Genomic DNA, 18,887 nt, shown 5'->3' with positions numbered 1-18,887 from the left:
CAGGTCCCTGCCAGACCACAGCTCCGTATGTCTCCTTTTTTGGTATTTTCACGCAAATTCTTCTGCTAGTTGGGGTTTAGTCTACTTCTGTATCCTTCCCTTCGAGGCTCAGGGGTCCAAGATTATCTTCTGTGTCTGTTTCAATTGGTTTCCCTTGTCTTTGTTGAAGAGGGTCTGTGCAGTCCTTCTGCCTAGTCCGCCATCTTGCCGGAACTCCCTAAACATTCTTTTTTAATAGTCATTCTTTTTTTAATTAAAATTGTTATTGGACGTAACAGTGGATTCATATGAATTTACAAGAAATAACACAGACCCCTGTACCCGTTAACCAGTTTCTCCCAATGATAACATCTTGTAAAACTGTAGTGTAGTACCACAACCAGGATACCAACATTGATAAAGTCAAGATATTGACTATCTCCATCACCACAAAGACCAACCTTATGTTGCCCTTTTATAGCAACACCATTTCCCTCCTGCCCTCCCACCCCCTCCTCAACTGCTGGCAACCACTAATCTATTCTCCATTTCTAGGATTTTGTCATTTTAATGGTATTACATGAATAGAATGGGACTGGCTTACTTTCACTTCATATAATTCCCTGGAGATTCATCCAGATTGTTGCCTGTATCAATAGTTCATTCTTTTTTATTGCTGAGTAATACTCCATGCTATAGATATATCACAATTTGTTGAAGGGCATCTGGCTTGTTTCCAATTTGGGGCTATTACAAAAAACTTCCTGTAAATGTTCATGCATAGGGTTTTGTGTGAGCATAGGAAGTCTTCATTTCTTTGGGTAAATGCCCAGAGGTACAACTTCTGAGACACATAGTAGTTGCATGTTCACGTTTTTCCAGAAGCTGTCAAACTGTTTTCCAGGGTGACTACTATTTAACATTCTGACCAGCAAAATATGAGTGATTCCGTCGAATCCTTGCCAGCATTTGGTGTTGTCACTATTTTTTTAAAAAACTATTTTTTTATTTTAGTCATTCTGTTAAGTGTGTAGTGGTATCTCATGTGGTTTTAAATTACATTTTCCTAAAAGCTAATGATGTTGCATAACTTTTCATGTGCTTATTTGCCATCTGTGTATATCCTCTTTAGCAAAGTGACTCTTCATGTCTTTGATCCATTTTCTAATTGAATTTTTTTTTTCACTGTTGAGCTTTGAAGTTCTTTACATATTCCACTTCTTGGGCAGCAGATACATGGTTTGCAAATATTTTTTTCACATTCTGTAGCTTATCTTTTCATCCTCTTGATAGACTTTCGCAGAGTGAAAGTTTTTCACTTTGATGAAGTCTAGTTTAACAATTTTTCCCCTAAAGGATGGTACTTTTGAGTCGGGTCTAACAACTCTCTGCCTAGCCCTACAGTCTCAAGATTTTCTCCTTTTTCATTTTTGCTCAAAGTGTTACAGTTTTATGTTTTTTTAAAAATAGTTTTACTGAAATGTAATTCATATACCATACAATTCAACCATTTAAAGCATACAATTCAAATGATTTTTATAGTCACAGATATGTGCACCTATCCCCACAGTCAATTTTAAAACATTTCATCACCTCTAAAAAGAAACCCTATACCCTTTATCATGTTGTTGTTGATGTTATGTGCCGTCGAGTCAGATAGCGACCCCTCCTTGGGTTTCCTATCACTACGGAGGTAGATTGCCCAACCTTCCTTCCTTCCGAACCTTCCTTCCTTCCTTCCAAGGAGTGGCTGGTGGGTTTGAACCGCCAGCCTTCTGGTTAGCAGTCAAGTGCCTGAGGCACTATGCTACCAGAGCTCCTTAATCATAGTCCTACCTAATTCTTTATCTCCTCTTCCCTCCCTAAGGAACCACTAATCTACTTTCTATCTCTACAGATTTCCCTATTCTGAACTTTCTTATGAATAGAATCATATAATATGTAAACTTTTGTGACTAGCTTCTTTCACTTAGCACAAGGTTTTAAAATTCACCAAAGTTGTGGTATGTATCAGTATTGCACTCTTTTTTTATGGCTGAGTAATATTTCATTACGTGGATCTACTAACATTTTGCTTATCCAGTTGTCACTGATGGACATTTAAGTTAGTGTCCACCTGTTGGCCATTGTGAAAAATGCTGTTATAATCATTCATGTTTAAGTGGACATATGTATTCATATCTCTTGAGTATATATACCTAGGTGTGGGATTGCTAGGTCACGTGGTAACATTATGTTTGTTTGAGGAACTGCTAGACTATTTTCCAAAATGTTGTACCACTGTACATTCCTACAAGCAGTATGTAAGTGTCCTGGTTTCTCCACACAATCACCAACACTTGCAATTATCTGACTTTTATTGTTCTAGCCATCCTAAGGGGTCTGTGGAACCCCTGGGTGGTCCAAACGGTTACCATGCTCAGCTGCTGACCGAAAGGTTGGTTCAAGTCCACCAAGAGGAGACTCAAAAGAAAGACCTGGCAACAAGTATTTTGTCTCACTCTGTGGATTTCACACTTTCTTCAAAGTGTCCGTTGAAGTACAAAAAGTTTTTAATTTTGATGACATCCAATTGATCTACTTTCTCTTTTGTTGCTTGTACTTTTGGTGTCATATCTAAGAATCCATTGCCAAAAACAAGGCCTTGAAGATCTACCCCTATGTTTTCTTCTAAGAATTGTACAGTTTTATTTCTTACATTTAGGTCTTTGATTCATTTTGAGCTCATTTTTTTAAAGGTCCAACTTTATTCTTTTACATGTGGAAATCCAGTTGTCCTAGTACCATTTATTGAACTTACACTCTCCCCACTGACTATTCTTGGCAACTTGTTGAAAATCAGTTGACTACAGATGTGTTAGTTTATTTCTGGATTCTCAATTCGAGTCCACTGATCTATAAATCTGTATGTTGTCTGGTGAATTAAATTGGGTTCTCTAGAGGAACAAAACCAGTAAAGCATATATTCCCACTTCTCACTTATTGACTTGGTTAGATTCCAAACACAAGGTCATTATGTGAAAATCAGTGTTACATGAAAATGGAGGATGACTACATCAGATCACAAAATGGAGGATGACTATATCATTACATGACTGACAAATTATATCACTGCATAACTGCCAAATCACATCATTATTACGTAACTGCCAAACCACTGAGAATTAATGCCTAGCCAAGTTGACACATAATCTTAACCTTTAGAGCCAGTGTTACTCTAATCTCACATCTCGGCATTTATTACTGCCAGATGTACATCTTAATGTGCAAAATAGTTGGACAGATTTTTTTACTATTGTCATAAATACAAAATTTCAGATAATGAGACCGTTAATAAATAAGAAGTAGGTGTATATATAAATATACATAGAGAGAGAGTTTTATTTAAAGGAAATGGCTCATATAGTTGTGAAGACTGGCAAGAGTCAAATCCATAGGTTAGATGTCAGGCTGGAGGCTTCTACTGACTCACGATGTTGCAAGGGCTAACGAACCAAAAATCATCAGAGCAGTAGGCAGACTGTTGGCTCATGGGGCTGTGGGAGCTGGTGAATCCCAAAATCTTCACATTAGGCAGCAGGTTACCAGCTCATGTCCCATGAACTAGAGGTGAGATGATGGCAATTCAGATGCAGGATTGAGAGAGAGAGGAGAGAGAAAAAAGAAAGAGCGAGCTCTGCAAGAACATCCCATATATATGAGATGCTTGCCATACCCCCAAGGAAACGTCTTTAACACAAATGGATCACAAAATGGAGGAAACTGCATAATTCTGAGAATCATGGTCTACCCAAGTTGACATATAACATTAACCATCACACCTTTTCTTGTACCATCCTCACAATCATTGCTATGTTTGAGCTCATTGTTGTATCCAATATGTCAATCCATTTCGTTGAATCTTCCTCTTTTTAGCTGACCCTGTACTTTACCAAGCATGATGTCTAGAAGGAACTCGTCCCTCCTGATAATATGTTCAAAGTATCTGAGATCAAGTCTCACCCATCCTTGCTTCTAAGGAGCATTCTGGCTATACTACCAAGACAGATTTGTTTGTTTTTCTAGCAGTCCATGTGATATTCACTGGCGTCATAATTCCAATGTGTCAATTCTTCAGTCTTCTTTTTTCACTAGTCGATTTGCAAGATACGAAGTGACTGAAAATATCATGGTTTGGGTCAGGTAGCTTTGGTCATCAAAGTGACATCTTTGCTTTTTAAAACTATAAAGAGGTATTTTACAACAGATTTGCCAAGGCAATACAGGTTGACTTATTGTTTAGACTTAATATCTTAACTGCTGCTTCCATGGGCACTGATCGTTGATCCAAATAAAATGAAATCTTTAACAACTTCCAAATTTTCCCAAACATTATAGTCTCAACTGTCAAACACACTTTAGAAAGCTCAAGAAAAAGAAAGCCTACTATATTTAGTAGTACTTTTGCTTACTTCACTTGTTTGTTCTTCCTTCTTAATGTTCTAAGGTGCCTTCTTTTTCATTTCTTTTCTTTTTAGAGTAGGCCTGTTGACAAGAAATTCCCATAGTTTTCCTTGTTCTTCATTTCTCCTTATTCCTGAAAGATTTTCTCTCTGTTGTTCAGATTATTTCCATAGACATTTCTATGTTCTATCTTCCAGTTCACTGAATCTTTATTCTGTCCCCTCTATTCTGCTGTTGAGCCCATCCACTGAGTTGTTTATTTCAGTTACTATATTTTTCACTTCTAAAATTTCCACCTTGTTCTTTATTGTCTTCTATTTCTTTCTTTCCTATAATTGTGATTTGGGTGGAAGTTTACAGAGCAAATTCATTAGCAGTTCATACACATTTTGTTGCACAACATTGACTGCAATACCCTAATGTAATAGTTCTTTTCCCACTTCCTCTCTGTGGTCACCTTTTCCCTGTGTCCTTCTTTCCTAAGCATTCCTGTCCTCTGAGCTATCTCCCTCTGCAAATACTGCCCTTCTGATCTCCCATGGTTGACTGTTCCAAGAAGTATACCTACCTGGTGTAATGTTCACCTTATATGCCTATTGTTTGGCTGGAATCCACGGGAGTGAGTTCAATTCCAGGCCTGAAGGATGATTAGGGGCCACAGTCTCTGGGGTTTCTTCAGTCTCTATCAGACCAGTAAGCATGTCTTTTTCATGTTTTTGATGTCTTCTATTTCTTTGCTGAGATTCTCTATTTGTTTTCTGAGGCATTCTATTTTATCACTTATTTCAAGCATGTTCGTAACAGCTTGCGGAAGCATTTGTATCATGGTTGTTTTACAATCTTTACCGCTAATTTTAACATCTCTGTCATCTTGTAGTTGGTGTCTATTGATTGTCTTTCATTCAGTTTGAGATCTTTCTGGTTCCTGGTATAACGACAGATTCTCAATCAAAATTTGAGCATTTCTGCATTATGCTGTGAGACTTTGGATCTTATTTAAACCTTTTGGATTAGCGGCCTTTCTCTGATACCAGTCCAGTAGAAGAAGAGAGAGCACCACCTCATTACTGCCAGGTAGAAGCAGAAGTTCAGGTTCCACACACATTCTCTTAGGACACTCAAGGTAAGGGGCACCTAGTTTCTGCTGGGTGGGGATGGGCGTTCCTTCTTCGCATATGTTCTCCACTGATACCACACTGGAGGTAGCCTTGTTACCACCAAGCAATAGTGAACATCCTGCCTCTCCACTAGGCCTTCTCCTACACCACCCTAGAGGACAGAAGAGAGGTACCTTACTTTTGGGTAGGGTAGAAGTCCACCCAAAAGTCCAGGAAGTCCAGGCTCCCCATGTTGGGGGTGAGGCGAGAGGTGACTCATTACCAGCTGCTAGGGATTAAAATTCTCACTTTCTGTCTAATCTTCTCTGATACCACTATAGCAGGGGCATTGAGGTATCTGGTTATAGTTTCATAAGGGTGGAAGTCTAAGCTCCCCACTTGTCCTTGGCTGGAGTGTTGTTGTAGTTAGTTGCTGGTGAGTTTGCACTAATTCCTGATGACCCCATGTGTGCAGAGTAAAACTGTTTCATAGCATTATTAAAGGCTGTGACTTTCCAAAGTAGATCATCAGGCCTGTCTCTGAGGCACTTCTGGGTGGGTTCCAACTGCCAACTTTCAGCTAGCAGTCAAGTGTGTAACTGTTTGTGGTACTGGAGTAGAAATGTTATTATCTGAAAGTTTTCTGTTTTGTTAGGCTACTCCTTTCCTGGTTCTTTGGCTAAGGAAACCAGGCTTCTCTTGGGATGTTTTTATCTGCACCCACTAAGTATATCCTGGTTGTCATCTTTAGCTCCAAGTCTGGGATATATGAGATAATTCACAACCATGTACTTGGGTCCCAAGTTCCTCAGCCAGTCTGTTTTCTTCTCTCAACCTTTCTTATGTTTGCTTTATACATAATGTTCAGAGTTTTTCATTGTACTTAGAGGGAAGACTAGAGAAAGTACATCTACTCCATCTACCCAGAGCTTTTCTTTATTTTTAATGTTAATCTAATTCCTAAATATTAAGGGACTTCCATCTTGAGATATACTCCTAATATGTTGTTAATTGCCACTGAATTGATTCTGACCCATGGCGACCAAATGAAAAGGAAAAACAAAGAAATAGAAAGAATCAGTCAGTAAGAATAACTGGGTGAATAAGTATGAGGACTGAGGTTATTTTGAGGAAGAGAACCCAGCACAGTACGGAAATGGTGAAACAATAGCACTACTCAAAAAATACACTGAACACAACAAAACATGTTTCATAAGAGATTGTCAGAATGCATTCAACCCTTTTATAAAAATTAAAACTACATTATTAAGCTTTAATTATTTAAATGCCCCAAATATTACCTTTCACGTTCCATTTGCCTTAAATGATCATTTTTGATAGCTTCAATCACTAAGTTAGTATGGGGATCATCCTGGGAAGATAAAATTGGGGAAAAAACAAGTAGTTCAGAAGCAAACACTAAGAACCTACATTTCTAATCAACCTCACCACTACCACTAACTCACTCATTGTATAAAAATTAACTTTTCTTTTATTATTAATATATTACTAAAGAGATTTTTTTTTTTCCTATTTCTAATTATCTACCTCATTCTCCACTCAACGTAGATTATGATCAGTTGATAAGACAGACTGGAAAGAAAAGAACCAAATACAAGTTGTGGCTGGGGTACAAATTAATAAATTATAAAGTCAAATATAAACACTTTAGTGATCATCAACTGCTTAGTATGATCCATATTTGTATTCCCTAAGAACTGCAGGGAGCTCTGGTGGCATAGTGCCTAAAGGCAGCTGACTGCTAACCAGAAGGCTAGTGGTTCACACCCACCAGCCACTCCTCAGAAGGAAGACTGGGCAATCTACTTCTATAGTCATATTGCCTCAGAAACCCAAGGAGGGGTTGCTATGAGTTGGATCTGACTCAATGGCAGTGAGTTTGAGTTTAAGAACAGCAAGACGCCTTTTTTGCCACATGTATTATTTTGTCTCATTATAGAAGTAATATGTAATAGCAAACATTTACTCAGCATGATGTACCAAGCATTATTTAAGCGCTTTACGTGAATTAACTCATTTAATTCTCACAACAACACAATAATGTACGGTATTATTGTTATTAGTCCATTCTACACATAAAGAACTGAAGCACAAGGAGATAGATTACTGAGTGGTAGAGCCATGTAGTCTGGGGTCTGTGGTGTAGTGAGTTGCATGGTATGGCTTTTCTAGCCATAGTCTTTGTAACTCCCACTGGATTACTGGGTGGGACCATGCAAATATGTGTCAACTTAGCTGGGCAACAGGTAGTAGTTATTTCCTATAATGAGACTGGCAATTAACTCAGTGGTGGAATTTGCCATGAGCAACTGAGTAGCTGCTTTTAAACTCCTGACTGTTAAAGTCATTCACCTGGAGTATTTCTGTGGAACAGCATGAAGGAATCTGGGAAAGTTTGCTCTCTCTCAGGTATGTGGAACTCTAATGTTGGGACTGGTTAGTTTTACCACTCTGCCCGGCTTAAAATGGGCCCTCCTAGAGGCAGAATGGAATCTCACTGCCGGCTGAGAGAGATGCCTGGCTGAAAGATGGCGGCAATGGAACCAAGAGGCACAGGACAGAATGGCAGGCTCTGCCACAGAGGCAGAGGCCAGGCCGAAAGGCAAAGGGCCAGAGGGGCACGTGTAAGGACGAGGGGAGACTGTCCTGATCGAAGAACTGTATTCCGAGAACATTCCTGAACTTGAATTGTAGCCTGTTGCTTCCCTAATAAACCCCATAATTTGTGAGTTCTGTGTGGCTACTGCAGCCAATTATCGAACCCAGCAAAGAGGTGGTGGGTACCACAGGAGGGACGGCTGGTATCAAGGATGGTAAGAAGGCTGAAAGGGGGAACATGTCTGGCCTCATAGGAACAGGCCTTAGGCTGCTGATGGTGATTTTGTCTTCCACTTGTGTAGTTAGAGAAGGTCAAAGGATGCCACCTCCTGCCTCTTTCACAGGTCATAATCACTATGCTAAAATACATGTGCAGAGAATCTACTAAGTTCAACTATACAAAACTAATGTTATTCTACCGTTTTGATCTATGAAAGTAAACCCATATATTTTGACTAAATATAAAATAATATGATAGCATTTCAATAATTTATGTGTAAAAATCTGGAAAATAGTTTAAAAGCTGGAAGAAGAAAAACAATCTCATTACCCAGAAACCAGTTTCCATTTTGGTTTCTATTCTTTCCCAGTTTATGTTCACATGTGGGTGTGTGTCTATTTTTTCACGAAACATTATATAATATTCTCCCAGGTCTTTGAAAATATGACTTTTGATAGCTGAACTATGCTATGCTTTATGAACAAGGACAAGGTACTGCTTCCTGACATTCTTCATGTGTTTCATACAACACGGCTTAGGTTCCCTCTGCTGAGATGCTGACTGAAAAAAGGCCCTGAAATAGGTTTGCAGGATTCCTTGGTGAAGAAATTACTCTAATGAAGGCTATGTAATCTTATTTTTAATAAGATCATCCATTTTATTTTTTTTTTGGATGAAATTGTTCAGCTTGTTTTAACAATCTCTAGCCCCATTCTAGGAGCTCTAGTGGCACAGTACTTAAGGCATATGACTGCCAACCAGAAGAAAGTTGGCAGTTCAAACCTACCAGCTGCTCCACGGGAGGAAGATGGGGCAATCTACTTCTGTAAAGATTTACCGCCTCAGAAACCCAATGGGGATCGCTATAAGCTGGAATCAACTCGATGGCAGTGAGTTTTGTTTTTTGAGGCCTATTCTAAACTTAATATAAATAATAAATGAAATATATTAATGATGAAACCCATTGAAATTAAGCTGGTAGAAGCCTAAGTCATTCCTTCAACTTTCTTATTGGTGGAAACAGAAAACCATAGATGTTGGCTGCATAACAGTCTTCACACTCACACTTGGTGAAATATATTTATCATCTTCATCAATTTCTAGTGGAACAGCAATCAATTTTTGGAATGCCTTCTTCATCTTTTCACGGTCTCCAACAGCAAAGTAACTTAGAATGAGGTTGAAGCCTGCCTTCAGATTTGGCACCATACTCATAATGTGCTCAAATGAATTAATTGCATCTGAATACTGGCCAGTTTTAATAAACGTAACTCCGATGTTCTGCATTATTTTAATCCTGAAGGAAAACAAACATAGTTTTAAAAGTCTGAATTCATTAAGTCTGGCATTCAAGGCCATCCCACAAATAGTTTCTTCCTCTTCTTTTCCACCATACTACTTTTTTGTTTTGTTAAATTTTTATTGAGGTATAATTTCCACACCATCAAATTCACATTGTAAGTGTATGATTCAATGATTATTACTATATCTACACAGCTGTATAATCATAACCACAGTCTTATTTTAATCATTTCCATCATTCTAAAATAAAACCCTGTACCCATTAGCAATCATTCTTAACCCCTAACCCTAAGCAAACACTAATCTAATTTCTGTCTCTATAGATTTATATTTTCTGTACATTGTATACAAATGGAATCATACAATATGTAGCTTTTTGTGTCTGACTTCTTCTAATCAGCATAATGCTTTCAAGGTTCATCCATGGTGTAGCATGCATCAGTTACTTCATTCCTTTTTTAACTGTCTAATAGTATTTCAAGGATTTCTGGTGGCGTAGTGCCTAAAGCATTTGACTGCTAACGAGAAGGCTGGTGGTTCAAACCCACCAGCCACTCCTTGGAAGGAAGGTTGGGCAATCTACTTCCATAGTGATACCACCTTGGAAACCTAAGGAGGGGTTGCTATGAGTCGGATCTGGCTCGACGGCAGTGAGTTTGGTTTTGGTTTAATGGTATTTCATAAGGAGCTCTGGTGGTATCGTGGTTAAGGCATTTGGCTGCTAATAAAAGGGTGGTGGTTTGAACCCACCAGACACTCTGTGGAAGAAAGATGAGAAGGTCTGCTTCTATAAATGTTTACATCCTTGGAAACCCAATGGGGGTCGCTATGAATCAGAATCCACTCAGTGGCAGTGAGTGAGATAATATTATTTCACAATATGAATATACCACCTTTTGTTTTTCCACTGCCTACTTGATGGACATTTGGGTTGCTTCCACTTATTGCTGATTACAAATAATGCTGCTATGATCATTTGCATACAAGCCTTTGTGACATTTTTCATTACTCCTGGGTATATACCTAAGAGTGAAACTGCTCAGTCATATGGTATGTGTTTAACCCTTTATGAAACTTCCTACTTCCTCAAGTGGCTGCACTGTTTTACACCTCCACCATATGAGGGCTCCAACTTCTCCACATCCACACCAACATTTGTTACTGTCTGTCTTTTCTATTACAGTAGTTCTAGTGGATATCATCTCACTTTATTTCTAACTACTCCTCATCACAAACCCTCTGTTTCAACTAACTTCGTTTATTCTCGGATTAGACCATGAACATTGTTATTCCCCTGACTCTTCTCATATGGCTCCCCTTATCTGGAACATTCTTCCTTCTTTCCTCTTGACTTAAGTGATCTATCTCAAATATACCCCCTTCATAAAACCTCTCTTGACCATTCTAGTTCTCAATTATTATTCTTTCAACCGAACTGCTGTTGCAGCCACCGTCTCAATTACAAAGCACATAACTATGCTATCTAATATTACTATCCTTTTCTAAAATGCCTAAATTCTTGACCTCAACTGGGTTAAAAATACCCCATGGTAATTACTGTTGATAACAGTGAAGTGTTCTAAATAATTTAAAACATATGATTATGAAATGTGACATTTACAAACATATTAATTTTCAAAGAAATATGCCTAGAAGGAAAACATCACCAAACCTCATATGCTCTTAGCACTAGACCATAAGGTAAGTTACTATTTCTGCTATTGCCATATTGTAGGAATAGAAAATATTCCAGCTCCACCCCCCCTCCCATTCTTCTGAGATTCAGAAGTAATCCCTTCCTTTCACCATTTCACTCTTAAGCTATAGCAAAGACATAAAGGACTCTAACTTTCTAGTTTTGCATACTAAAGTCTGATGTGTTCTGGAGAACTAGTATTTTGATTTTAGGTCAGCAGTACTATGGTGTTAATAGTCTGCAGAGTTAATCACCATATAGGCCAGTAAGCTTACTTTTTTCCACTTAATCACCTATTGTATCTTAAACCTTAACTTGTCGTTATATAAATGTATACAGCAAGCAGATCAAAATACTACAGATATACAGAAATATGATACTTCTCATGTAGAAACATCTCAAAACACTGATCCACTAACAATAGGTCAGAAGAGTTACATTGTTTCTTAAAAAGAAAAACAACAACAAAAAAGCACGTAACAAATTTTGCACAATTATTATGGTATAAACTTACCTCATTTCTTTGTGGACACTTGGAATTTGATCTAATGCCATCCGGTAGAATTTAATGGCTTTGGAATAATTTCCTTGCTTTAAATAAATATTTCCCATATTCACTTTCAATCTTCCTAATTTAAAAAAATAGTAAATATATAATATTCTAAGTTTTTCACTTTTTCTATAATATTTTAGATGACTTCAATTCATGTTCTTTGATACTTTTCTCAGATATTACCTAAAATTCTAACTTTAAAAGTTATACTATTTTCATATACACACTCGCTATGAGGAAGTAGAATTTAAGACAGATGGGTTATGAAAACATGACTGGATAAAAACTGATTTACATAATAAAACTGGAGATGCACTCTTCTAAGAAAAACATGAGCCTTAAAAAGTATATGATACTTACAATTAAATGTAATAATGACATGTACATTTTAATGTGATATTAAAGAAAAAGATATTCTAATAAGCTAACCAAAAAAACCTAAACTCACTGTCCTCGAAATACAAATTCCCTTTGGGGATACATGAGACAAAGTAGGCTCCATGGGGTTTCCAGAACTCATCCTACTTGTGATGACAGAATACATTTTTTGTTTACTATTAGGCAGCATGCCTAAGGCACTTGAATGCTAACCAAGAGGCTGGCAGTTCAAACCCACCAGCCACTGCTCGGAAGAAAGGTTGGGCAATCTACTTCCATAGTGATACCACCTCGGAAACCCAAGGAGAGGTCGCTATGAGTCGGGTCCAACTCGATGGCACATAACAACAACAACAACAAGGAGCTCTGGTGGTGTACTGGGTAAGGCATTTGGCTGCTAACTAGAAGGTCAGCAGTTCAAACCCACCAGGTGCTTTGCGTAAGGAAGATGAGACAATCCACTTCCGTAAAGATTTACAGCCTTGGAAGTCCAAGGGGATTGCTATGAGTCAGCAGCAACTCGATGGCAGTGGGTTTGGTTTCTTTCTGGTTATGAGGCACCAAAGAGTCCCTGCGTGATGCAAACAGTTAATGCACTTGGCTGCTAAACCGAAAAGCTGGAGGTTCAAGTCTACTCAGAGATGCCTAAGGACAAAGGCTTGATGATCTACTTTTGAAAAATCATCCACTGAAAATTCTACATATCACAGCTCTACTCTTACATGAGTTGCCATTTGAATTGGAATAAACTTGATGGTAACTGCTTATTGGTTATGTTAGGCGGTGTATCTTATACCAATAGTTATGCCAACTAACCATTTCTTCACCTGCATTTGTGTGAATTTTAACATAAATAGTATCATTAAGCAGAACAACCCCATCAGAAACAAAAATTTGCTTAAAGAATAAATCTTTTCATTGTGAAAAAAAGATAAAGCAAGGAAATGTAAATTAACATTACAAAAAACTATTACTTTTTTGGGAAAAAAAAACCTGATCTTATACACATACCTGCATTGCTAAACATCTTATTTTTCACTATCACTTGGTATGTGTTTAGTGCTTCTGTGTACATTTCATTAGCCGAATATTGACTGGCCAAGTTGAAAAGAACCTAAGGAAGAAAATAATGCAAAAAAAAAAAAAAAAAGACACATAATGACCATTTTAGGCTCCCTTTGCCTTAATTTCTAGAGATTAAATCCTACAACAAAGTTACCTGCTTATATCAAAATATCACTCTGCTAACCAGAATGCTGGCAGTTCAAACCCACCAGCCACTCCATGGAAGAAAGACTGGGCAATCTACTTCTATAAAGATTTACTGCCTTGGTAACCCAAAGGGGGTCGCTACGAATTGGAATCGCTTCAATGGCAGTGAGTTTGGTTTTAGTTTTTTTGGTTTAGTGAGTTAAATTGTTAATTGTGTACACAGAGATATATTATACACATGCTTTTCTAATATAATTTAAGGTTTAAGATATTTCTACATGATGTTTAATTTATCTTTATGAAGAGAATTTGATGGACTACGTTGCTTATTCTTTTGTCATCAGCAGGTATAACAATGCACATTTACTCTTTAAAGATCTTTTAGAGATTAATGGATGGCAAATAATATCTACGTTAGATAGAATACCTAGAAAATTAAGGTGAAATTTAGAGGACAGCTGTACCTATCATCATATTCTCATTCATTCTTCCACTGAAAATATACCCCTTAAAGCTCATCAATATTAGATTAATATTAACAAAACAATCTAATATTTGATTACTTAGTATGGCAAACAACAACAAAAGTATCAATACCAAGGATCTTGAAAGTATCTTCTCAGAATTAAAGCAATTTTGCAAGAAATAAGAGGTGTTAAGTCTTGGTTTTTTATTTTTTTTAACACCCTTATAGAATATTAGGAACTCTTTTAGCATAGTGCCTAAGGCATTTGACTACTAACCAGAAAGCTGGAGGTTCAAACCCACCAGCTACTGCTTGGAAGGAAGGTTGAGTAATCTACTTCCATAGAGATACCGCCTTGGAAATCCAAGGAGGGGTCACTGTGAGTTGGCTCCAACTCGATGACAGTGAGTTTGGGCTTTTTTTAAATAGAATATTATCTTATTTGCCTAATTTGAAGTCACTGAAGATCACAGATCAAAAAGATCACATTAGAATCTTATTTAAAAAAAAAAAATCACACTGGGTAGAACATAAATATTAGCAATTTAAGAAATACAGTCAATTTATGGGCTCAATTTCAAGAAACAATTCAAAACACTAAAACTTAAAGAAGATTACTGGTTATCATGTAACAGGCCAAATGAACGAACTACAGAAACATAGCAATATAAATGAATCTAAGCAATGGAAGAAAGTTAGTCTAAAAGGTCATAAATAGTCCCATATACCTACAATTTTAAAGAATCTATTTTTAAGAAAATATATAACTGCAAAAAGAACTAGATAAGAAGGAAAGCAAGAGAATGAGAAACAGATGATTGAAGATGGTGTTTACCCTCCTGTGAAGGAGCTCTCGTGGTGTAGTGAGTAAGCCATTAGGCAGCTAACCTTTAAAACCACAGCAGTTCAAACCCACCAGCTGCTCTGTGGGAGGAAGATGAGGCTATCTACTTGTGTAAAGACTTACAGCCTTGGGGGTCGCTGTGAGTCAGAATCGACTTGATGTCAGTGGGTTTGGTTTTTTGTCTTTACCCTCTGGTCAAGGAAATGGGTAAGGAGTGCTATATGGTTAGATGCAGGTTACTGTTAAGATCATTGCTTTTTTTTTTGGATGTTGAGTTGGCAAGTACTTACTGAATTATTAGTAACAAATAAAATAACTAGCTAGATAAAAAAGATTCTTGTGTAGATCAAAGATGAACATACACAGTCAACTAAAAAAAAGAAAAATTCAATTAAAGGATTATTATTAATCAAATTCTGGATACCTGAGACCCAGTAAGATTTAAAAAGAAAAGGAAACAAGGATGAAAAAAGGAAAAAGACTACTGGGTTCCATAAAGCAAAGCCAAAATAATTTTACTTGGCAGATATTTCAATACTCACTGAGTAAGTCAAGTCCAAATTGATATTTTCTGGAGTTGTAACTTGTTCTCGTTGTCTTACTAGTACTCTCTCTTTTCTTCCAGCATCTTTTGCCTTTTCTAAAGCCTGAAATCAAATTAATGAATTCACTTAACTTTCATCAAATTTTATAAATTTGAAAAATCTCTGTATGAAGCTTATCTGAGTTCATTTTCCATCCCTGGATTCCTCAGGTTAATGCTCTGTGTTCTTATCATAAACTCCCATTAAAAACAAAAGAGAATGGAGTATGTTTAAACTGGAGTGCACCATTATGAAAAACATCTGTGGGACAGAACATCTGTCTGAAGCAAAGAGCAGACTAGAGGCCAGAGAGAAGTGGTTAGGGGGCTTCTCTAAGTCAGCTGTCTTTTAATTGGAATCCTGTACCCCTAGGTGTGCAGGAAGTCCTTCCAGAGGCTAGCAGACATAGACACTCTTAAAAGCAATCAATTTCCAGATCCTTAACTTCCATATAAATTTCTGTCTACAAATCACCCATCTGAGAACACGCCCGGGGTGCCAGCCCCATCTCATCTTTCTCAAATGTTCCTTTTCCCATTTTATAAAAGATAAGCATACACACTGCTATACGACCCTGTCAGTCCACTTCTACGTATTTAGCCAAGAGAAAAGCAAATATATGTCCATACAAAGACTCAGCTCTGGTGATGCATTTTGTAGTAAGGCATTTGGCTGTTAAGCAGAAGGCTGGTGGTTCAAACCCAGCAGCTGCTCTGTGGGAGGAAGATGAGGCAGTCTACTGTAAAGATTTACAGCCTTGGAAACCCAATGGGGATCACTATGAGATGGAATTGACTCGATGGCAGTGAGTTTGGTGTAGTCACACAAAGACTAGTACAGGAATGTTCATAGCACTTTTATCTGTAATAGCCCAAAACTGAAATAAAACCCAAATGTCTATCAACAGATGAATGAATGAACAAATTGTGGTATATTCATTCACAGGACAGAATACCCTCAACAATGAAAAAGAATGAACACTGGTACCAAAAATATGTATCAAAAATTATGCTGAGTGAAAGCAGCTAGATGTAAAAGGGTACATACCATATGATTACATTCATATAAAACTCTAGACAATGCAAACTAATCTATAGTGACAAAAAAGTGGCATAAAGCAGATCAGCACTTGTTTGGGGGTGGAGCGGCCAGAGTGAAGAACTGCAAAGCAAAAGGAAATGTTTGTGAGTAATACATATGTTCACTATTTTTTGTTTTGCTGTTTGTGGTGTTGGTTTTACTGGTGTTGAAACTTATAAAATTGCATTCTTTTAATAAGTACACTTTATTGTATATCAATTATACGTCGGTAAAACCTTTTCCATAGGCAAAAAAAACAATGTTGTGAATTTCTTCTGGGGAAAATGGGGATTAATTCAACATGGGGTTGTTTTTAACAACCAGATAAAAAGCACTAGTACTATGAACAGTAAAAGTGGCTACTTACATACTGCACCTTCTAACAGTATTCATTAATCTGATAAGAAAGTCACAGAAATTATATTAATACAGTATGACAATCAAAGTAATGTGAACAAAACTCACTGCCCCTGAGTTGATTCCTACTCATAGCGACCCCCATAGAGTTTCCAAGGCTGTAAATCTTTACAGAAGCAGACTGCCTCATCTTTCCTCCTTGGAGCAGCTGGTGGATTCAAACTACTGACATTTTGGTTAGCAGCCAAATGCCCTAACCACTACACCACCAGATCTCCTTATGTAAACAAAGTAAATTAAAAATAATAATAAAAAAGTTAATAAAAACAAAAGTAGAGTTGGATTCTCAAAAAGCAAACTATGACTTTGCACTTTACTTAGAAAAGAATATTTGAGGTAGTAAGGTTTAACTGAGAAAAATAACATGAAATCACTTAGCACTATGTGTGGCTCATGGTAGCTATGTCTTTAGTAACCTATGAGACTAATCCAGTAGTCCACCAAGCTGTAAGATTTAGTTAACTAATACATTAGAAGTTCTTTCCCTACTAAAATAACCAGTGCTGGGAAAAAATTACAAAATCAGCCAACTGTTTTGACATCATAACTTATGAAGCAGTTACAATTCTAGCTTCTGGGAAAAAAATTGCTTCAGTCATAATGTTAAGGTCAGTCGAGAGCAAAACAAAAATATTGATCTAGAGTAGTCCCCAGGAGCTCTGGTAGCATAGTGCCTAAGGCACTTGACTGCTCACCAGAAGGCAGGCGGTTCAAACCCACAAGCCACTCCTCGGAAGGAAGGTTGGGCAATCCTACTTTCGTAGTGATACTGCCTCGGAAACCCAAGGAGGGGTCGCTATGAGTCGGGGCCAACTCGACGGCAAAACAACAACAACAACAACAGTAGTCCCCAGGTTACAAACATCCAACTTACAGAGAGCTCCTACTTGTTCTTTAAACCGACTCTAGCATGGCAGAGGAAAGCAAACAGAAACAGATCCAAAGTTGTTGAATTTGACAGATTCAACACAGTACCCAGAAATAGGAAAATTATGGGTCACAGCTCTGGGATGGCAGACTCAGAAGAAGCGTAGTGAGCCCTTTCAGGAGCCTGATCCATGAGACTGGATTACTGCCAGGGCTGTAGAAGAGCGGCACACATTCAAAGCAGCCTGGTACACTGCCACCTTTGAGCAAGGCAGTGCTGCTTCAGATTGTGCTTAAATCCGAGGACAAGAGATCTGGTTGCTACTCAACACATATGCTGCCCTTCTTCTGTAAGATGGACATTAAGTTTGTAGCAAGGCTTCATCCTGTAATTTTTTCTGTTCTGGCTATCTTCCCAGTTCACTGTGACTTAAAAAATTTGGTCTGTTCTACTGATGCTTCTCCTTAGCTGTGACTGAACCAGGAAAACCTGCTTCAAAGCCCTGATGAAGTTTTAGACACAGTTAGGAATGGATCTTGTTAGTAACCTAGGGACTGTGTGCATGCAGATGCTTGTATGTGTGCACATATAAAAACACACACATAAATATACATACACTTCATAACTTTGAATCCTATGCGTTTATGAACTCACCAATTTCAAGTCTCCACAACTGTTGGCAATACAGCTTTCTTCCACCAACTCATTTACTTCCTTCTCTAATTGTCTAATCTTTTCTTCTGGGCTATTAAAGAAATATAAAATCAAACAGGTATTAATTTCAGTCATTCAACCACTAATAATTTATACTAAAATTTAATTTACCTCTACATTATCTATCCTGTGCTTTTAAACTTAAAGGTCATAGGCAAAACAAATGAATAAAAGGCATTAAAAAGCAAATTATTGTTTTTAAAACTACATTACATAATTATTCTAATTAATAATAAAAATAATAACAAAAAAGTTAACAGTAATAATGTGTTCTCTTAATATTTCTTCTTTGAAATATAATTTTTAATAAGCATATCTTACTACATTTAAGCCTCGAGTTGCAATATTGAGAGATTCTATAGGCAAAATATTGAATGATGCAGGAAACATCAAGAGAAGATGGCAGGAATACACA

General features: G+C 37.4%; 1 protein-coding gene across 1 annotated transcript in view; it reads right to left on the bottom strand.

Annotated features, from left to right (window-relative positions):
- IFT88 (intraflagellar transport 88) overlaps nt 1-18,887 on the bottom strand; it is a 223,394-nt gene that overhangs the window by 184,289 nt on the left and 20,218 nt on the right. The window contains exons 7-12 of the mRNA XM_007942504.2: nt 18,413-18,503; nt 15,352-15,456; nt 13,299-13,401; nt 11,871-11,985; nt 9,424-9,655; nt 6,821-6,891 (exon numbers count right to left, since the gene is read on the bottom strand). Of these exons, the coding sequence (XP_007940695.1) occupies nt 6,821-6,891; nt 9,424-9,655; nt 11,871-11,985; nt 13,299-13,401; nt 15,352-15,456; nt 18,413-18,503 (717 nt within the window). The remainder of the gene's footprint in view (nt 1-6,820; nt 6,892-9,423; nt 9,656-11,870; nt 11,986-13,298; nt 13,402-15,351; nt 15,457-18,412; nt 18,504-18,887) is intronic.

Source organism: Orycteropus afer, unplaced genomic scaffold (genome assembly GCF_000298275.1).
Source record: "Orycteropus afer afer isolate SDZICR_OR568_19922 unplaced genomic scaffold, OryAfe1.0 scaffold00092, whole genome shotgun sequence".
In the NCBI taxonomy this organism is placed as follows: domain Eukaryota; kingdom Metazoa; phylum Chordata; class Mammalia; order Tubulidentata; family Orycteropodidae; genus Orycteropus; species Orycteropus afer.
This window is presented reverse-complemented; position numbering and strand designations above follow the sequence as displayed.